The 23021-nt window shown below is 37.8% G+C and overlaps 1 protein-coding gene across 1 annotated transcript in view; it reads right to left on the bottom strand.

Moving 5' to 3' along the window:
* LOC117786432 (acetylcholine receptor subunit alpha-like) overlaps positions 1–23021 on the bottom strand; it is a 37407-nt gene continuing 14386 nt past the window's right edge. Inside the window, exons 4-11 of the mRNA XM_034624695.1 lie at positions 16080–16248; positions 7853–7989; positions 6241–6387; positions 5615–5707; positions 5195–5556; positions 5106–5134; positions 4440–5054; positions 1–386 (exon numbers count right to left, since the gene is read on the bottom strand). Of these exons, the coding sequence (XP_034480586.1) occupies positions 186–386; positions 4440–5054; positions 5106–5134; positions 5195–5556; positions 5615–5707; positions 6241–6387; positions 7853–7989; positions 16080–16248 (1753 nt within the window). The 3' untranslated portion in view covers positions 1–185. The remainder of the gene's footprint in view (positions 387–4439; positions 5055–5105; positions 5135–5194; positions 5557–5614; positions 5708–6240; positions 6388–7852; positions 7990–16079; positions 16249–23021) is intronic.

Here is a 23021-nt window from a genome sequence, read left to right as displayed (position 1 = left end):
TGCAGTCGCGTTGTCACAAAAAAAAAAAAAAAGAAAAAAGAAATCGAGTGGAAAACAAATGCGAATTTCTCATGCTGCTTCCTCAGACTGCCTGTCTGCGAGTAGGAAATTGTGTGTGTGTTAGTGTGTGAGTGTGTCTGTCTGTGTATGTATGTGAGTGTGTGCTGATTTTGTCCTTATGGGACTTACAACACGGGCCTCGCTACATTCGGCTTGGCCGTCGTGGAGGCAATCTCCGACAGCTTGATGTCAATGGGTACGCGAGTATCGTAGAGCGTGGGCGCCTGCAGGATAATCCCGGCCGTGCCTACCACCACAGCTATTGTGAATATCCAGAGGAAGAGTCGGTCCAGCACCATGGCAACGTATTTCCAATCCTCTTTGACCTGTTGGCGGGATAACAGCACACAATGATGACACATAAATCAAATGCGAGTAGTGAGTGAACACAAATAATTCAATGTGTACAATTCATATGAGTAGTTCGATCAACTCACTCTGGAATGAATCATTCGAATCAATCAAATAGATTTGGGACACATGGACAAGCTTTTACTATAATATATTGGGCGAATTGCTTAGTAATTTATAAAAATCTCAAATCATTATCTTAGGCTTTAATCAGTCGAATAACTAATTTTAAAATTTGATTGAATAGCTTAATCTGCAATGAGTCCTATAATTAATTTTATTTGCAACAAATTATTTGAATTATTTTTAATGAGCAGCACAGTTATCGATTTTTGAATTACTTTATCTTGAATGAAACATTTAAATCATTCTATTTGCCGCAAATCATTCGAATCTACTTAATTCGATTACTAATTTATGTAATAAAACTCTACTAAAATATAGCTATATACTTATTCAAATGTATAAGGTTTACTCTGAGTATTCGAGCTATTCAAATCATTGTTTCATTAAATAAGTTTATTTGAATCACTCGTATTGTATTGTTACATGTGCACTTGAAAGAATGAGATTGAAAATGAATACTACGCTTTATAAGCATAGTTAATTCTCATTTGAATGGCTCAATCTGCCATGAATGATTCAAATCATTCACATTGATATAATCGATATAAAAGAATAAAGCAATTCCGATTTGTTTTGTCTATTTATCACCGGATATCACTGTCACATTGTCAGTACTTATTTCTATTCACTTTGCTTCACGTACTGAACTGAACAGCTCCACCTCGACCCCGGCTACAGGACCTGTCCCCTGTCGGATCTCGCGACCTCGTTCCCGATGTCTTTTCACGCTTTTGTGCCCAATGTAAATGCCAGGACATTGGCAGTGCCAACTGTTCCATTATGTGCACTGTCTGATGTTTTTCCCACATATCTCAGCACTTGTGTCATGTCGATTGTCGTGTTGTTTTCTCCTATCTATGTGTATGTGTATGTGTATGTCCTGTGTCCGGTGTCCTGCACCCTGTGAACGCTGTGTGACGTGGTCTAAGCCCAGCATGACATTCCAATAATGATTGAATGTGTGCGTAATTTTAATAAAATACTTTTATTGGCATTTGTGCCGCCACAAGACATTCATTATGGTGCCAAGAAACTACAACTCACTACTCACAACTCACAACTCATATGTGTACGAGTACGAGAACTGCAAGGACTCCAAGGACTCCAAGGACTTTGTCCGGGCGTGTTCATAAGCCGCATGAAAAGTCATTAAAACTTTTGACGCTGGCTCTCAATAAGCCTCCATGGAGACACCATATGCGTATGGCTTAAGGGCAAGCGCTGGACACTGATCCTGAGGACAGTAAGGACTGGGACATTGCATGATGAAAGGTCAATAAAAGGGCAAGGCTAGCCCGGCTGGAGAGTCATCATCATCATCATCATTAGCAAAATCATCAACTTCATTATGAACATCACTTGTTCGCTAGTTTCTCTACTTATTTGTCCTAGCATTGTCCCGTTTAGGTATCGTCCTTCACATGCACCTCCTCATCCTTATTTTGGTGTATCGATTATTGACGTTCTAATAAATCCGAGCTAAGGCCGCTCTAATTTATTGCGCCCGCCAGCGTTGGCCTATTAACATTGCACGCTCAATTCTGTAGGCTAACCCCATGTATCCCTCTCTCCTCTCCCCAGTGGTACTACCCGCATTGCCGCCCCCTCTTCCCGTGTTGTGCTCCCCCATGTCGTCAGCCGCTGGTTGGGACTTAGGCTAAGCTGCGCCAAATACTAAGCGGCTTTGGGCTTTGCCAGGCGACCTCACTTAGCCTCATTTGCCGACTGTCGTGTGCCTCTGCTTCTGCTTCTTCTTCTACCTCTGCCTCTACCTTTGTCTCAGATTTAGCTTCAGTTTCAATTTCAGTTTCAGTTTTAGTCTCAGTTTCAGTCTCAGTCTCAGTTTCAGTTTCAGCTTTCTCCCTTTCAGCTTCTGCTCCTTCTTCGTCTTCTTCTTTATCCTAGTTATAGATCCAGTTTCAGCTTCTTCTTGTCTCTCGTTTGTCTCCATTTCTTCTTCGTTTAGTCCATCGTTTTCACTTTTCTTTCATTTTTTCTATCATCTGTTTTATCTCTTCTCTTCTTCCTTTCTCCATCTTTTCTCTTCTTTCTTTGTCTTTAACGTCTTTTCATTTCCTCTACTTTTAGTCTTCTCCTGTTTTCTCTTCATAGCATTTTCTTCATCTCAACTTTTAAACAAGCTTTTGTTTGCTCGTTTGACTCCCATTCGTGTGTCTCTTCGTCTCCACCTTTGTCTAACCTTACGTCTGTCTTTGTGTCTTTCCCTTTTTCTTTATCTTGGTCTCTTTACTTCCCCCTTCATCATATCACTCATCATCTTTCACTTCGTCTACTGCCCTTCATCTCACCCTTTGTCTCTTTCTCTTCCTTGTTTCGCTCTTCTAGCTTCCGTTTGTCTTTCTTTTAGATAGCTTTAGCGCTTTTGTTCTCCATCTAGTTTATCTTATCTCTTCATCTTGTCTCATTTTCTTGGACTTTGTCTTCCTCTTTCTCCATTGTTTTCCTATATTTACATCGGTTCTCCTCCTTCATATTCCTTGATTTCTTCCTCCTTGTTAAGTCTTCTCTTCTAGCTAATTCTGTACCCTTACTCTGGCCTATACTCTGTACCTATACCTGTACTTATAATTCTTTCTATTTTTCTCTCCATCTAGTAGCTCACCTTAAAGTCTTGTGTCTGATCCGTTAGAGTTTATCCTTGATAACTCTCCTTTCATTTTTCCCCTGTTAGTCCTTCCTTCTATTTCTACACTTTATTTTCCATTTCATTCCTCTTCTCCATCCTTGATCTTCCCTTTGTTTCATTTCTCCTGTTGTCTTTCCTTCTTTTATTCCTTGCCCTCTGAATTCTATATTCTCTTTTCTTCCTTTCTTCCTTCTTTCCTCTGAAGCATTTCCACCTTAGGTCTGATCCATGTTGATCCATCCTTGATCTTCCTTTCTTCTCCTCCTCAGTCCTTTACTCTTCTCCATCGTCCTTTTCTTCTTCTTTCCTCCTCCATTTGATGGCATTTACCTGTGTTTTCCTTTAGGTCTGATCCAATTGATGCCATCCTGATAACTGTTTTTCTCTCTTTAAGCTTCCTTCTCACTTCTACTTTACTCCTCCTTTATTCTCTCTCCTCCATCTAGCTCACCTGTTTTCCTTTAGGTCTGATCCAATATAGTTGATCCATCCTTGATCTCTCCTTTCATTTCTCCGAGTCCTTACTTTTTCATGTCCATCTTTTCCTTTCTTCTTTTCCTCTCCATTATCACCTGTGCCTTTTAGCGTCTGATCTGATAGTTGACGCCATCCTGATAACTCTGTTTTCTTTCTCCTTTGTTAATTCTTCCTTCTCTCTCTACTTTTATTTTCTTTCCTTTCTTTCCTCCTCCATCAGCATTTCACTGTAGTTCCTCTTTGTCTGATCCATATATGGTTGCCATCCTGACATCCTCCTCTCTCCTCTCCTTTGTTAAGCTTCTCTTTCTATCCTTTCTTCCTTTTCCTCCTCCATCTAGCATTTCTTAAGCCTTTTGGCGTCTGATCCATATGGTTGATACCATCCTTGACATCTGTCCTTTCTTCTCCCTTCTCTTCCTTCTCTACTTTTCCTCTCTTTTCTTTTCCTCCATCTAGGCTCACCTGTGTTTTTCCTCTTTGCGTCTGATCCGCAATATAGTTGACGCCATCCTGACATCTCTCCTTTCTACTTCTCCCCTTCGTTCTTCCTCTTACTCTCTACTCTTTCCTTCTTCCTTCCTCCTCCATCTGTATGTGCTACTCACCCGTGTGCTTTCTTCCTCTTTACGCGTCTGATCCGCAATAAAGTTGACGCCATCCTTGACATCTCTCCCTTTCTCTACTTCTCCCCTTTGTTAAGCCCTTCCTCTCTACTCTTTACCCTGTACCCTTTCCTTCTTCCCTTTCTCCTCCTCCATCTGTATGTGCTACTCACCCGTGTGCTTTCTTCCTCTTTGCGCGTCTGATCCGCAATATAGTTGACGCCATCCATGGCCTTGTGGAGCTCTGGGCAGGTGTGCCAGCGTTGTCGGACATTGCCACGCCCCGTACAGCAGTGTGGTCCGCCCTCGCGCTGGCAGGCAGGCAGTATATCACAGGCCGGCGGTGGTGGTGGCGGTGGCGTTGCACCACCCGCTGCCGCTGCCGCAGCAGCAGCCGCCGCCGCTGCAGCCGCTGCTGAGGTGCTAGCGCCAGCTGCCGACGCCGCTGCCGACGCCGCTGCTGCTGCTGCTGCCGCTGCCGCTGCGGCGGATGTGGTGGGTCGATGCTGATGCAACAGCTCCGAGGATTGACAGGCGGCGCCAGCGCCCATGCCCTGGTGTATCTGGATGGTGCCGCTGCAGCAGGAATCGGCCAGCGTCGATGCGGTGGCCACCGAGTTCACCGTCGTTGTGGACTTTATCACATTGGGATTGTGGTTGCCGCCCAATCCCAAATCGCAGGTGGTCGTCGAGGCGTGCGCCTGATGCGCATGCAACGGCAATGGCGAGAAATTTGCCGAGCAGCTCGACTGCTGTCGATACAGATGATAGCTTCCGGCCTGACTGCCCTGATGTGCCAGAGTTGAGGTCGAGCTGCTTTTACCAGCGCCACCTGCAACTCCCACAGTGCCACCTCCACCTCCGCCTGCTCCACCACAAGCCATGCCAATTCCAGCGGCCGAACAGCCCGCATTGTAGTGATGATGACCCGATGACCCATTTTGACCCGTCTGACTCGAGGTGGATGTCATCTGGCGGAACTTGGTCGGCGTCAGCGGATGATCCAGCAAGGAGCCTCCCGTCTGCTGATACTGATTATGATACTGTGCATCAATTAGCGAAGATGTTGTCGAGGTCTGCTGATTAACCGTCGAAATGGTCGGCGGATACAATGAGCTCAAATGCCCAGTGATCGTTGATGCTCCTCCTCCTCCACCTCCACCACCTACTCCTACACCTATTCCAACTCCTCCCACAACGCCCAGTTCATCCATCAAGCTTAGGGTTTGCACTCTGTGCTGCAGATGTGGCGAAGTGCTACGTGATGTGGTCTTGGGGCTATGATGCATGCTGCAAACCACAAATCCCTTGGGGAATAAATCAAATTGAAGAGAATCATTGAACTTACCGCGATAGAGCCACGGGTGGGGGCAACGGTGGTATCTGATCCCTCAGCTCGAGTCCATTGCAGGTGCGCACCATGAGACGGCGCGAGGATTTGCTACAGACAAACGCAAAATTGATGATTCAATAGCCGATGGTCGCGAAATTAACAGATTATGTTATAGCCTATTTCCACGACAGCACATTTGGCTCATTCGACGCCATTTTCATCATTTGGCCGAAATGTGGACTTCATTTCAGTACAAAATCCGAAAGATCATTTTGGCTCATTCATAATGAATGAGCCGATTTTTTGTCATTCGACCCGGTGATTTTCAGTATTTTTTTTATCGAACACGCGATGTTTATCGATAAACTCGTAAAAAAAAGCAATTATCACCTTAACCAGCCGTTTTCATCAATAAAATCGGTAGGCATTAAATTTGCTCCAATTATAATATCATAATAAATAATAAAATGTTGTTATTATCTGCTTTTTATAATTTGTGCACAGCTGCTTTGCTTTAAGTGTCTTAACAGTTTCACATTTGGTCGTGGAAAGCCAAATATGAGGCACATTCAAATATGAGCAAATGTGGCAAATGTGAGTGGTCGTGGAAATAGCCTATTATATGCTATATATGTACATACATCATCTCGCTGATCGGATAAAGCGGTCGACGCATCACCAGAAAACGTGGCAGCTGATTGATGAACACCGTGCGTACCCAAGGCGCCATCGTGTGCGTCTGCGGTGACCGGAAATGGATGTTCAGCACCAGAACAGTCACACAGATGCTGCACAGAAAGAATGAGAGAAAGAAAGAGAGAGTGAGAGAGATTGTTAGATGGAGAATCGTGTAGGTCTTTTAGTCGGCTAATTAACTTGTGACGCCCACGTCTGTCTAATTAGCTGCTGCCCAGGCTATGGAGTTGGGACTCGGAGTCGGAGTCGGTGTCGGACTCGGTGTCGGAGTCGGAGAGCTGGCCATTGGCTTAATTACATCATTTGTGGTCCAAGTCCGAGTCCTGTTGCGCCGCAAGGCACAAAGAGCCCTCGACGGGACGGAGACGCAGATAGTAAATGAAAAGGGGGAGCTCGAGTGACCGAGAGGGAGGTGGGAGACAGGGAGCGAATAAGGGGGGGATTGCCTCGGCTTTTGTTTACCAACAATTAGGCGGGCATTTCTGTGTATCAACTGGGCGTGGCAAATGGCTGTAAATTGCCCCGGCCATTTTTTGAAGTTTGACTTGCGGCCGAGTCGAGTTGCAAGGCGAGACGAGGCGAGGCGAGGCGACGGGGGGGGCGTGGCATATGGGCAGTTGTCCAAATGAGCGTTAGATACGAACGAGTTCGCAAAAACAAAAGCAAATATGAAGGCTTCAGACGAGACTAGCACTAGACTAGACTGCCAGTTATCCTGTACTTTGCACAGTGATTATGACCGACTGGTTAATACATAATAATGTATTCTAAAGTTTTTCCAACACACAAGACACTCTCAGACATGCTGAAAAGCTGATGTTTTGCCACTGTATCAAAAATGTTTTATTATTATACAGCTAATTAATATCTCTGACAACCCTAAGACTGAAGAAAATTCAGCATATAATACTGTCAGAAATGCCTGCTCTATCCGTTGGAAACCTTCTTCTAGGCTATATCTCAAAAAATAACAGGATAGAATTAAACAGTAGATTTTTTCAAAAAGCAACTTTTAAATATTTATTCAAGAAATGTCTACCAATTGGAAATGTCTTTTATTAATTCCTCTTAATTTTATAAAATTCTAAATATAAATAATACTTAGTATGACATGTCTTAGCCATAATGCAAGCATTCTTTAAAGAATACTGGGTAAAGTGAGTAAAGCACAACTTTATGACACCCATTCAATAAATTCAAACAGTGGCAGGGTATACGTGAGAGAGAGGGAGAGAAAGAAGATAGAAAAAATCGTGGGGGGTGCAATTTCATTTTTTGCATCCGTTTCCGACTCGGCAACTGACTCATAAACAAGAGACAGACGCAGTCTGACAGACAGACCAACAGGCAGGCAGACAGAGTGACAGACCCCACAATAGGGTGGGTGCTAAGGTTGTTTGTACTGTTATCAGTTTGGTATGCAAATCGAACGAATGCGTGCACGAGTAAAATCGCAATCGTATTCACAAACGTCGTATATTCACATACAGCATTCAACATTCAAGATTCACATTTACATTCCCATCCCCATTCACGTTCACATTCACATTCACTCACCTGAACGTATCCAGTATCATTGTGAAGAGTACAAATTTGCCGAGCAGCGGCACCACCAGCGACGTGGGCGGAATGATTTCCGCCAACAGCAGGAAGAACACAGTGAGCGACAGCAGAATGGATATGCTTAATGAGACCTGCAACAGACAGAGACGGAATGACAGTGTGTAAGAATTGAGATAGAAGTCAGTGTGATGTTTTAGTCAAGTTCATTTGCAGCTCTACCGGAACGTGCCAAGGGATTTGGGAAATTGAGTTTCAGGTGAGCGGAAAGCGGAAAACTGAAGGTGACAACACGCAGCGTTTAACATCATATATGTAGAAGCGACAAATGAAACTGTACTCTAGATATGGTTTATGTGTGTTCTTTTTTTAACGTATAAATATTTCTATGACATTAACTAAACGATTTCCATGTGTTATCTCACTCTGGGTGTGTGAGTGTGTGTGTTACAGCTTCCTCAGTTAGTTACCACCTAATCAAATGATTACTTTGTTATTTAAATAAAGATTGCAAATCGATTTTAAATTGAAAGTACATTATTTTTTAATAGATTTGAAAATCAACGATTTTATGGCATGTGATGAACAAATTCTATACGGTTTTCATAATAACCGTTCAGGCAACTTCTAAAATTAACATTAACATTAACCTTAAAAATTTTGTTCTTAACAAAACCATTTTAAATAACACTTATGAAATTACCATGACGAAAAATTTGTAAATATCAAAATAAATAAACAATACAAATATTATAAATCTTAAATCTGCCTAAATTGTTTTGGTCTTGAGTATTTAAGTACATTAATACTTATTTTCATATTTGTCAAATTCCCCTAAAATGAAGATGTGCTTTTAAACTTTAAGAATTTTAAATCCGTCATCTTTTGGCTTTGCATATAAATTAATTTCTTATTTCGATGTTTACTTTTGATATGCTAATTGGAAAAGTGGTAGGCAAGTGTGTTAAAATCTGAAAATTTAATTTATTTGATTTACTTATTAATTATTACTAAAATATAAGCTAGTTTGTGAGCAATATATTTGCACATATATTTAAATAATAGTTTTAAGTCAATATACTCTCACAATATCGCAAGGCAAAGACCAATAAAACAACTTCGAGTTGGACATATTTAAATCAACATTTAAATGCAGTTGCCTTTGAATTTTCTACTTGAGCTATTAAAATTAAAATCGAATAATTTGCAATACTTGTGCGTGTGTTTTTGTTTAACATAAACAAACATGATCCCGTAGTCAAGTGAGTTTGAATTTAAGAGACCCTGTACTTATAGCTTAAATAACCAAATTATGTTAAAAAATAGGTATATGTGACATATATCTCAAAGGCCATACAAGCTAGAGTCACAAAGGTTAGTTTTTTCTATATCCTAAGCATATAAATTTTGTTTAGGAGTTATAAAATGCCCAAAAAAAGATCTGAAAAAATAAGATACTAGAGCAATTTTGTTTTAGAGCTTTAAGCAGAAAATAACACCGGAACCGGTACCGGAACTGTTAACCGAATCTAACCGTTTTATTTTTAGTACCGGAACTGAAATCGTAACCGAATGAAAATTCTCTGTCAAGAATCGAATGCAGAAACGTTTGTACCGGTACGGTTGTGGTAAAGTTGCTAGGTCAAAGAGTTGTCCAACTTCCAACTGACATAACTTGATTAAAACTGAATAGATTTTCAAACGGAATGTCATTTTGATCATGATTTGGCCTCTAAATTCATTCTGTATTCAATTTTTGTTCATTTAGAAAATTTTATTATTTTCGACCAAGATTCGATTTCGATGCTAAGGGTCCCCCCTTTGAAATTTTAAAAACTCAAAATTTTAAATCTTAAGTTTTCACATTTTATCAACTCCTTATATCGTAATTAGTATAAAATAACACTTTAAACTTGATTCTGAGACCTTTCATTTTTTTGTAAAAAATCATGTGAAATTGAACGAATTTTTGGACTTGTAAAGTGGCTAAGTCCGCAGTCTGACCAACTTCAAACTGTCATAACTTGATCAAAACTGAACCGATTTTTGAGTGGAATGTCATTTTAATCATTATTTGGCATTTTAATTCATTCTGCATTTAAATTTTATTAAATTCTTAAAAAAAATTATTTTCCTCTAGATTCTACTAGATATTGATTTCGATGCTAAGGGTCCCCCCTTTGAAATTTTAAAAACTCAAAATTTTAAATCTCAAGTTTTCACATTTAATCAACTCCTTATATCGTAATTAGTATAAAGCAACACTTTAAACTTGATTCTGAGACCTTTCATTTTTTTGTAAAAAATCATGTGAAATTGAACGAATTTTTGGACTTGTAAAGTGTAAAGTCCGCAGTCTGACCAACATCAAACTGTCATAACTTGATCAAAACTGAACCGATTTTTAAGTGGAATATCATTTTAATCATTATTTGGCATTTTAATTCATTCTGCATTTAAACTTTATTAAATTCTTAAAAAAAATTATTTTCCTCTAGATTCTACTAGATATTGATTTCGATGCTAAGGGTCCCCCCTTTGAAATTTTAAAAACTCAAAATTTTAAATCTCAAGTTTTCACATTTAATCAACTCCTTATTTCGTAATTAGTATAAAGCAACACTTTAAACTTGATTCTGAGACCTTTCATTTTTTTGTAAAAAATCATGTGAAATTGAACGAACTTTTGGACTTGTAAAGTGGCTAAGTCCGCAGTCTGACCAACTTCAAACTGTCATAACTTGATCAAAACTGAACCGATTTTTAAGTGGAATGTCATTTTAATCATGATTTTGCCGCTAAATACATTTTGCACACCAATATTTTTAAATTCGTTAAAAAAATTTTTTTTGCCCTTAGGTCTGAATATTTCGATGTCATATTTATTATAAAACGACATCTTAAAATATGCTAATATGCTGTACCGTTACGTACCGGTACTGATACCGGAACCGAAAGAAAAAAACTGAAACAGAACCTTTTAGCGATATAGCTATTTCGGGACGTACTGGAACCGAAACCTTAACCTATATTTGTTTTGGTTTGATTCCCTGGCTTTAAGTTTTAATATATTGTGGATGTGGTCTGAAAATTTCAATACAATCGGATAATAAGCCCGAAAGTTGTTCAAGAAATAATTTAGAACGCTTTTGACAAACTTATTAGACCCTTTGAACTTTTTATTGGGTACAGGGCCCAAAAGCACAGCAACAATAGCAACATGCCATATAAATAAACCAAATGACAAGTTGACTGACTAATCCCCACCGGTCCGCATTTCAGAAGCTTTTGCTCCTTGCCACGTTCAGCTTCAATATCCGTTGCATATATTGCGGCGTCAGGCACATAAAAACCATAGCATACTTCGCAGTTCGCTCAATAAAGCAAACCCAATATGATTTCTACAACTGAACAGAGAAAGAGATACAGCCTCTGTGTGTGCGAAGGAGATAGAGCCAGTGAAAGAAGAGTGAGTGAGTGAGTGAGTGTGTGAGTGAGTGAGTCGCAGTCAGCGGTTGCCAAGTTGAATGTATTAACTGCTAAGCACAGCTGGCTAAGCTGAAGGTCAGGACAGGTGGCCCAGGTGTATAAATATGCATGTATAGGTGTGTATGTGTGTGTGTGTGTCAGTGTGTAAGCTGCTTGTAATGAAGTGTGTGCAAAAAGTAATTAAATGTCGAAAATGAAACGGGCAATTTGAGTTCTTGCTGCTTCTTTGTGTGCGCACAAATCTCCCATTGTCTCTCCTTCTCTCTCTCTCTCTCTTTTTCTCCCTGTTTGTGTCTCTCTGTCTCACTCTGTGTGTGCGGCATAAATTTGATGCCTAATGATTTTATGATAATTAGCCTTAGTTTTGCAAAGTGCTGTAAAGCGATTAGTGCGCTGCCTAATTAAGGTTGCAACTCGCTTTTGACATGTGACATGGACAAAGTCCTAAAGCTGGCAAGGGGGGTAGCGGGGTCCACCCGACATTATTTATGCAAATGTATGTGTAATTAATGTCTGCACTATATTCGGGATTTTTCCACTCTCCCTCTCTCTCTCTCTCTCTCTCACTGTAAGCCAAGAAGTACGGAAATATGGGACACATAAAATGTAATTGTTTCAACAATAACAAAAATACAGTCGCGTCGAAAGGGTTTGTCCTGCGGCCAGTACAGTGCACATTGGTTCAAACATATTTCAAATTTGGCTATAGTTTTTTTGGAAGTGTAAGGCTATAAATTATTAAAGTACATCCATACAAAAAATATAAGTCATAATAATAAATATAAAATATTAAGTATGCTAATGTTTTCTAACATATTGTCAAATTTTTGAATAGTCTGCTTAATTTTAAAATTTCCCTAAAAGCTACTTATACAATATAATGTATTTATAAGGCTAAAGAGCTTAATAAATATATATTTCTACGCCAGTAACATTTGCTCAAATTTGTATAGACTTTTGTCGTTGAATTTTGTTTGGTATTTATTGAAAATATAAATAAATTTGATTTGAAAATTGCGCTGTCCACTCGAAAAGTTCTAAATAAAATTATGCAACCGCAATGTGGGCTCATCTGGGCGATAAAAGTAGGCGTGGCCGTATCGGTTCCAAATTCTGTGCGCACTTTATGATTGCTATAATTATCAAATTCACCAATTATTTACTGCGTGACTGAATTTTGGGATTGTAAGCCAAAAATGTGGCTATCCGGACCCGTGTGCAGTGTACACTAAGAAGTACACTGCTAAAAAAAATGCTCTAAAATCAAGATTTTGCTCTCACAACTAAGAATTTTGGTCGAGAAAATGAAGTTCTTAAATTAAGAAAACCCATCTTGGTTTTAAAAACATTTCATATAGGACCAAGTTCTTATTTTAAGAATAAATGTTCTTAAAATTAAAATCAAAAAATAAAAATATAAAAAATGATTTATATATTTATAATTAAATTTTTTTCGTCATTATTAGTAATATGGTCTTAAAATGTTCTTATTTTAAGAACAAAATATTTAAGATCAATGTTCTTGATTTTAGATGTTGGTCTTTTTTTTCAGTGTATGACACTATGACAGTATACAGTGGCTACTTAATATTGGACACGAACTGTGTCCCACCAATTCAATGAATGAATGAATGGAGTGCGTTGTGGCGCATATGCATGTAAATTGGCAATTGCAATTGCAATTGCAATTCGAATTCAGAATCAGAATCGGAATCCGATTCTCATTCCGAATGGCCATGACCCATACCAAGTCCGGAAACGTGCGATGCGATGCTATGCAATGAGAAAAACTCCAGAACTTCACTCTGGGCATATCAGGAACTTCCAATGACCAGCAGAACAGAACCTTTATGGGATAGGAACATATGGGGGTACGCTTGTCAATACGTTGACCGCTTTTAGGCGTAAATATTTGTGCGGGCTTTGTGTGCTCTGTCCATCTCACCATCTGTCGCTCTGTCTGACTCTGTGTATGTACATATATGTGTGTGTTTGTGTGTGTGTGTGACCATAAAAGCACAACGAACATAAAATAACAAAACAAAACACAGCTTGACCGGGCTGGCTCGTAAAATAAAAACACAATGAATTGTTTATTCGAATGAACCGAAACTGATATGTCCCAGCCATAGGCTCTTTATGCATTTTCCCACTCTTCAAGTTCAATGACCAACTGGACCGACTGGCCGAATTTAACAGATCCTTTCCAGCTTGTTATCACTTATTTTATTTCTCACCTTATCTTACTCTTCTCCCCGTCCTTTATTTACAACTTTTTGTGATTGTTTCTTTCCTAATAGATCCTTTGTTCCCTTTAACATTTTTTTTTCTCATTATTAATAGAAATTCTGATACTTTATCTTTTGTCCAACAATATGTTTTTGTGTCCTTCTTGGATGTGTCGTTTGTATCAAAATATTTCTCGTTATCTGAATAATGTTTAAGGATTGTGATTCTACTCGTTATAACAAAATTACTAAGTGTCAGGTCAAATTCTTCCGAGCGAGACATATTTCACTCGCTATTAGAATATTCTGGGCTTAAATGGCTAAAATGAAAAAAAAAATTGCTAAAAATAGCTTACAAAAAAATTGATAAAAATAGCTTAAAAAAAATTAATTATATTATTATCCTATAAAAAAATGCATAATTTTTTGAAAAGATTTGGGACTAAGGATAAATTACGTAAATTAAACAAAAAAAGTTTTTTAACTTACTTTATTCCAACAGCATTGATAATTTGACAATGTCAATGACATCCTCGACAATACATTCAAATATTTCTATCTCTGAAACTAAAATCCGACATCTTTGTACACAAAAAAGACCTCTACCCAAAAATGTGTGCTGACGAAATAGTTCTCCCATTTGACAAAATGGATTTTCTCATAGCATTTCATCCAACTTTTCAGCTTTTGTAATTATACAAATTCTAAATCTAGCAGTAAAAAGAAAAAAATTGTAGTAGCTAAATCATTTTCTAAAATTGCTAGCAATTAAACAATTTTTCTAGCTTTAGCAGTTAAAAAAGTGCTAAATCTAGCAATAATATTGTTAAAATGGCAACTCACATAAGTTTTTCTATCAACGAGTCTTTTTCGCCCTTTTGCTGTCATTTTAACGAGTAATATCTAGCATACTTTTTTCAGCTTAAATAATGTTGTTTTATTAACGTGTATTGGATCAGTCGTATTGTAACACTCGTTCCACATTAATGATTTTTGTACCACTTGATCCAAATCAACGAGTGTGGCTTTTCTTATCTTCAACAAGTTCTGTTTTACAAAAAGTTTATACTATTGGCACGTGTATCATAGCTGTTGGTTTAAGCAAGTTTTTCCATATAAAAAGAGTTTTATTTTATACGCAGTTTATATAAGCAACGAGTGTGGCTTAGCTCGCTATCAACCCAACAACGTGTGATGTTCCACTCGCTCTTACCATATCACCGAATGTTGTCTTAAACGTTTCTTCTCCTATTAACGATTTCAGTTTTACAGAAAACTCCCACTATCAACGAGTGTTTTTAAACTCGCTCCCACGCTGTAAACAATCGCTCTTTCACTCGCTCTTAACATATTAACAAGTGCTGTTTTTACATTATTTTTGTCGCTTAAACGAGTTATGTTTTACACGCCACCTATCATATCAACGAGTGTTGTTCAACTCGCTGTCAACACAGTAGCGAGTGCTGTTTGCTGTTTTACAGCTCTACAAGTTTATTGTAAGCACACAATTTTGAGTTGATTTCCGGTCGCTTTGATTATTGCCAATTTGTAGTCATAATTTGTGAGCTGCTTCCTGATGTGAAATCTCTAGTGAATCGCTTTATTCACCTGTCCCGAAACCAGGTGGCACGGTCCATCAAATGCACTGTCAATATTTATTACACAAATTATGCATAATGGGTGCTGCCAACGTCAGCGTCGGCGTCGGCGTCAAAGGCAGCACCGACAGCGACGTCAGCGGCAAAGTACCTGTGTGTGTGTGTGTGTGTGTACATAAAACCGCGCACACACAAATTATTTTTGCGTTTTATTTATTTTGAAAATTGGCCGTAATTTATTCATAAGTCCCAGCAGCATGTAAATATTTATATTTATGCATTATGCCGTTTTATTTTATTATTAATGTTTTTTTTGCTTCTTCAATTTTTTTTCAACCATTTTTTCGGCCGCTGTTGCACCACAAAGAAACGCGCTGAGTAAAGTGCGGCGAGAACCGCAAATCGCGAGCGTTTTTTAACGCTCGCAATTCATCTGCGTCGCTTTCTGTGCGTGTGTGCATGAATGTGCATGTCTGAGCGCATTAAATTGAATACAGCATGTAATTTTATTTATTCAAAGTTAAATGGCGGCAAACAGCAAAAAAAAGGAGGAAAATGTCGAAATGCATTTTCATTTTCATTTTCATTTGAGCGTGAAATTATTTTTTTTTGTTTTTTAATTAAAAGCACATTGAGAGACATTGAGTGTATGTATACATTTGTCTATGTACAAGTCTGTGTGTATGTACAGTCGCTGCAATAAATTATGGCAATTGGATGAAAGCGCATAAAAAGAAATAATAAAAAAAAAAAAGAAAAATTAAACGAAAAGCAGAAAAACGAAAAAAGAAATGACCAATAAACTGTCTCAACATATATAAATTAATGTGGCAGCATCAGCTGCGGGTTCATTTTGAGGTCAATGAAGATGATGCAGTGCAGCAGGAATGAATAGATGGACACACTCACTTTTTCGCCACTGTCCGATGGCAGGTAGAAAACCAAAATGGTTAGAAAACTGATGCCCATACAGGGTATGATTAGGTTGACCGTGTAGAAGAGCGTCTTTCTTCTCATTGTGATGTTGAATGTTATGTCCAGATAAGGCTCATCGCAGCACGTATAGAATTTTTCATTGCTGAAAGAGAGAGAGAGAGAGAGAGAGCAATAGAGAGTGTGAGTTAGACATAGAAAGAGAGAGAGAGAGAGAGAGATATGTTGAGGCAAGTATTGGTTAGAATATGCCACGTAGAACGTAAATATTTATTTATTATAGGGCTGTTGTTTGCAGCTTCCGCTGGCAGCACATCCGCAGCACTAATAAACACACACATACACACACACACTGACTCACATAAATCATCAGCCACACGATAAATATTGAAAAATGCTCGAAATTATTTGCAAAGACTGCGTCGACTCTCCAACTGCAAACTGCCTGCCAAACAGTGTCTACACTCAGAAAAATATGCCATCCTAATATAAGGTACGATCGTACTTGAATTTATACCGGTTCGTTTTTAAAATTTAAGGATTGCTGTGTACTAAAAATCTTGAATTTAGTATGAATCGCTTTTAAATTTAGAATTCTGACAGCTATCCGACAGCAACCAAACTTAGTCAGAATATATAAGACCATGGCTTATATATAATTCGTGAGTCTTGTTAAAATACCTCCAGAAACAACTGAGTTATTTGTATTAAACTAGCTTAAGATTTTTTTGGTAATTAAAAGTGTTTTTTTTTCCAAGATTAAAAGGAAGTTAACAATAAGAACGTACTTAAAACAAGTACATTTTGGAATACTTCTAATTTATTGTTGCACCTTAGAATTCTCAACTGGTAAAATCAGCACCTATTTTTATTAATGATAATAATCTTTATTGATCTAATTGGGTTTTTCTGGGTTTTCTCCAATCCTAGCAACAAATGTTGGATCATTTATAATTTTTGCTTACAGTTCATAATTTATATTTAATTGTATTTGTATTTGTAATCTTTAACTTAATTTTTATACTTGGTAATTTTTTCTTTGCCGACTGCTTTTAGTCGTGCATAAATAAATAAATAAATAAAAATTAAATTTCGAAAGGTCGCTCACCAAGAAAATTCCCTATTATTAAATGCTATTTCATTTTGGTACTTTGCTTAATTTTAGTACACATACTAGTGTATGTTTTAAGATTAAAAATAATTAATTATGACAATGTTTTGTACTAGAAACAAGTGCATTTTGAATGTAGTTCAAGATTATTGTGTACTTAAAATAGTATGATTTAAATTTTTACTGACTTGAATTAAACCCAAAAATAAATCTTATTTTAAGACTTCCGTACTTGCGAAAACCGAACTTGAAGTAAGATTTTTGTTCTCAACTTTAGAAATTCCGAGCTTAGACAACTTTCGAGATCTTTTGTACTTGATTTTTTTTCTGAGTGTACCAAACTGTAGCCAACACCCCAACAACCCTTTGCTCAAGCTGGCTAATGAACTTGACACTAGCTGGCAGCGCAGTCGACGTCGGCGTCGCAGTCGACTGTTGTCCTGTTGCCTCCTGTCCTGTACATAATTTAAAAGTTAATAATCTTTGACTGCCAAAAAAAAAAAAAAAAAATTGAATACAAAAATAATAAATACAAGAAAACGAAGAGCGAGAGAGGGAGAGGGGAATAAACTGAGGGGATGGTTTGAATAAAAACAGAAAAAAGAAAGCAAGCAAATTTGGTAAATTGAGTCAAGAACTTTTTGGCGACCGCACTTGAAGAACTCTTGAGAAAAGTGGAACTGGAGAAACAGAAAAAAAATGAAGAGGCGGGTGAGGTGGAAGAGAGAGTGAGAGAGAAAAAGAAATGGCTGACAGCTAGAGAACGGGTTGCCAATGAGGTTTCGTCTATTGGACACACACTGTGTGTGTGTGTGTATATTGTATGTTTGCCATCAATAATTCTGAGAGGCTTGCGGCTTCATTTTGAATAAGAAAATATTGTAAATAAATAATAAAGAGCGAAGGGCAGCAGCATGGTTGGATTTTTACAGGATAACTAACTGTTTCTGGCAGATGACTCTACACACACACACACATAGACACACACCCAGACAGATGAAGTATGTGGCAATCGCTGGATGAGCACTATGATAATGATGAGTATGAAATAAAGGAACAAAAACAACTTGCAATCGACTGACCAAAGCTAATTCAAGTATAAAATATGCCTAGAAAAACATTGGTAAGTGCTTTACAGACAGCGAAAGAGAAACAAATATAACGAGAGGGAGAGAGAGAGAGAGAGAGAAGGAGAAAAGGCAGACTCTCGAAGGTTGAAATAGTTACGTTGGAAATAAAAATATAATTTGCAAAGCAAACTGAAAACTGTCAGTGAAATCCCTCGAGGAAAACAAATTCAGCAAGAAGAAATCAGGCAGAAAGAGAAGAGAACATACGGAATGAGAAGAGGAGTTATAGCAAAGGAGTAAGACACAGACGTGACTCAATTGACAGATGATGATCGGGATAAGGGAAACCCCAAATGCCAAATATATAAAGTATTATACCATTATGCCCTCTTTAAGAAGCAGAAAAACAAAATTTATGGCTAGGCCAAAGACGCAAATAAAGGAACTTACGAAAATATATACATATATTTTAAAGAACTTTTAATATGGATTGTCTGGGAGGCAACATAAAGTGTAAGCTAAAAAAAAAGAGCAAAGTGCGGCAAAAAAGAACAGAAGATAGTAGAGATAGATATAAATAATCAGGTGAAGGTACAGGTGAAGGTAAGGAAATATATGTGGTATTCCCAACAAGCTATGTTATAAAGAAAACAAAACAGTTGTCTAAAAAATACCCTAAATAATAAAAGAGGAGTAGGCAAATAATTTAAAGATACTTGTAAATAAATAATTTGAAAACCTTATCGAGAAGATGAGGTCTAAAAATTGTATGAATTAAAACGGAAAAATAAATTAATTTCAAAAAGAAGCACAACAAGAGTCGACTACAAAATACCATAAGCCAAGAATATAAGAAGATGTCAAAAGGAAAATGAGTGAAAGAGATTCATACGATGATATTTAACAACGTGGTTTGTTTGATAACAATTTAATTTTGTTAATATTTTAATTAATGTTTTTATACATTTGTGCAGTTGAAAACTACTTTAAAATATGTACATTATTCTCCTTAAATTCAAAATATCCATACGTTTAGTTTGTTATACCCTTTTGACGCCTTGTGCCAGGGTATAATAAGGAAAAAAAAATTAATAAAGACATGTATTAGCCGACTTAGAAGGGCTTTAGTCAATGAGCTGGACACTTTAGTTCAATTGAGCTTTCTGCGTATCACTTGCTCCTTTCCCACTCCTCACATTTCACTCTTCTCCCTTCACCCTCTGTCCTTTTTTTACTGCCCCCTATCCGCACTGCCCTTTGACCTCTGGCTACCTGCCACAGAGCTGGCGGCATAAGAGTCTCGTTTCAACTTAAGTTTGAGTTGAGCAATTTTTACGTTGGCATTTTTCTTATGTAAGACACGCGTGTGTGTGTGTGTGTGTGTGTGTGTGTGTGTGTGTATGAGAGGGTAAAGGTCAGTGTAATAAGCTCTGAGATGGTTTGCTTAGTTGGTTAGTTGTAAGGGTCGACAGAGGGGTGGGAGGGAAGACAGAGAAAAACATACAATAAATCATAAAATAGGCACACGCCAACAACAAATGCCAGAGAGCAAGAGAAAGAGAGAGAGAAAGAGAGAGGGAGAAGGAGAGTGGGAAGGGGAATTGAAGAAATACCAGATGATGGGGCACAACACATGTGGGCGGATGAGAGCGCGTGTCTGTGCACGTCTGGACACGTCGTCGCCGTTGTCGCTGTCGTCGTCGCTGACGGAGACGACGGTGGCGCCACGTAGGCACAACAGAGCAGCAGCCGCAGCACAAGCAACACAAGCAACACAACAACAATAACAGTTGATTTGACTAGCGGCATGCGGCAGCAAAAAAGGCCAATGGCAACAATTCATCAATGCCTTTGCCTTTGGACCATGCGGCGTATGCGTAATGAAACCAAAGCCATACAAAGTTACCAAAATGAAAATGCCAAATTGCGCAAAAAAACAAAGACAAAAAATGAATTAGAAAATTCGTTAAAGCTTTGGATGCTTTCAATAGATTGGTAGAAAACAACGAAGAACAACAAAGTGAATGATTCAGAAACTTATTTTCTTCAAATCAATCTTCAAATTTCAAAAGTAGATTGCATTGAACTAAATATAGATATGTAATCATTTAAGAAAATGGAAATTTAATTTCATTCATTTAATTATAATTAAGGCTGTAAAAATCGAAGTAGTTACACAAAATAGGATGATTATTTTTTTTTTATAAGAAAAAATGTAAAAAAAAGAAATACATAATTTTTTGCGTAACTATTTGAGTCTTCATATAAAAATCATTATATAAAAACTAATATTAAAATCATTTAATTAATTTAAATTATTTACAAAATTAATTGCTTGAAATTATTATAAGAAAATTAAAACATGAAAAATACTTTTTTTGTACTAAATTTATCCTTGACTTCAGGGGTTGGATAAATGGTTCGCGAACCGAACCGAAGTCTTGCGCTATTAAATATTATAAATTGTTTTTTATTTAACAATTTTATTGGCTTCAAAAAACAAGGAAATGTGATAGAAAAATGATATTGCTCTTAAGAATTAAATGTTCCGCGAAACTAGTCTAAAGTGCAGCAGTTCTTGTGTCTCAGAGTAAGATGGATTCCTTTTCCCACACTGCTTTTCTTCTGTTACCATTCTTGATGCATCAGAGATTGAAATTGTGATGCTGACTGACCGAAATGGCCGAAACGCTGATTGGCAGTTGGATTGTCGATATAGTCAGAGAGAACAAAACGCATAAATACTAAATGATTGCCTACATAAAAAAGAGCAGAAAGAAGCAGAGTAAGAAGAGAGTGAGAGAGAGAAAGAAAGAAAGAAAGAAAGAAATAAAGAGAAAAAGACACAAAGGAATGCCACATAAAATGGCCGCAGAACGCCAAAGGATGCTGAAGGATGCTAAAGGCGGCGGCATTTCAAAGCTGAAATTGCGGCGACCCTTGGGCAACCATTGCCACCTACTAAGCCAATAGAGGGTGGTGGGTGGAGGGTGAAAGGTGGGGGGACACGGCTTTGGTCGTCTGAGCCTAACGCTTGATTGATTTCCACAAGTTTGTGCCAAGTTCTGTTTTTTGCTGCTTTTGAGTGTTTTCCTTTTATTTTGCATCATCTATTTTTTTTTTTTTTTTTTATTTCTTTACTGGTTTTGTCGTTTTGTTTCGATTTCATCAGAAATCAGTGCCTAACAAAAAACTGAAGAGCTTGGTAGAGTGGCAGGTGGGGGACGGGGGTAGGGGGAGCCTAGGGTTTGGTCATTGAATAAGAACAAGCATTTGATGTAAGTAATAGAATTTTAATAACTTAACTTGCAGAACTCATCGAAAGAACTCATGGAAATTACGAGCTCTTAAGTCTAAGTTTGCTTTCTCAGGGGGTTGAAGAAGTTACGGGTGACGGGGTAGTGACGGGGTAGTGACAAGGGTGGATATGGTTTGTGTATTTTTGGCTCACTTCAAAGTTTGCTAATTATGGTTTTAATCGATCAGACGCATCGATGGAATGGAACCTTGTAATCAAGCCATCAAACAAAAGTGAAAGTGAAAGTAAAAGTAAAAGTGTCTGTCGATAACTTTGGCACGGGGGGTGGGGGGGAGCGGGGAGGGTAGGTTAGGGTAGGGTGAGTGTGCTGTACATGTGACTGGCATGTTGATTTTGTGCGATGTAACGCAACGCACGACGCACTGCGGCAATTAGACAAGAGGGAGAAATTCCAGAGCACGGGGATGAAGGACAAAGGAGAAGAAGAAGAGGCAAGTGAGAATAAGTGTGAGGACAACTCAATGCCTGTTGAGGCATTGGAAGTCAGCATGCTCAAGAATTTCAAAGTGAAAAGCTGTTAAGACTGAAGAAATGTCTAAAGGAAGGAACAAAACGCAAGTAGAATTAAAGTTATAAAAAAAATATTATCAATAGTGTTCAGAAACTCGATAAACTTGCTAATTATATGTACGTGATAAAAATAAAACAGGGAAATTCGTATCTAAGAATCGATCGAAAAACATAGCGTTCAGTTCATAAATTAGCTCAAAAGTGTTCCAGAACTATCGTTGATTTATACAAAGCAACATTAATAGTATCGATAGTCGAAATAGATTTTTCGAAATACACTTCATTTAAAGCAAGTTTGGGATCAAAATATTGTGCTTATAGATTTCAAAATATTACAGGTTTGCAGATCTGTTTATAACTAATAATATTTCTTCATATTAACTAACGTCAATATTGTTAATATTGTAATAGGCTATTTCCACGACCAATCACATTTGCCACATTTGCTCACATTTGAATGTGGCTCATTTTTGGCCTTCGACGACCACATGTGAAACTGTTGATGTTCACCCAAAGCAAATCAGCTGTTCGGTTTCTGTGCAAAAATTAGAAAGAGCTGACAATAACAACATTTCAATATTTTATTTCGATATTATAATTGGCGCCTACCGTTTTTATTGAAGAAAACAGCTGGTTAAGGTGATAATTGCTTTTTTTCCTGAGCTTATCGATAAAAATCGGGCGTTCGATAAAAAAATACTGAAATTCGCCGGGGCGAATGGCAACAAATCTTAAAATTCATAATAAATGAGCCAAAATAATCATTTGGAATTTGTACTGAAATGAAGTCCACATTCGGTCCGAATGATGAAAATGGCGTCGAATGTGCCAAATGTGCTGTCGTGGAAATAGGCTATTAAACATAATTCTCTTGATCATATTTTTGAAACTTGAGTTGAAACTACTAT

Source organism: Drosophila innubila, chromosome X (assembly GCF_004354385.1).
Source record: "Drosophila innubila isolate TH190305 chromosome X, UK_Dinn_1.0, whole genome shotgun sequence".
NCBI lineage: Eukaryota > Metazoa > Arthropoda > Insecta > Diptera > Drosophilidae > Drosophila > Drosophila innubila.
The sequence above is the reverse complement of the archived record's forward strand: the minus strand, read 5'-3'. Positions and strand labels throughout refer to the sequence as shown.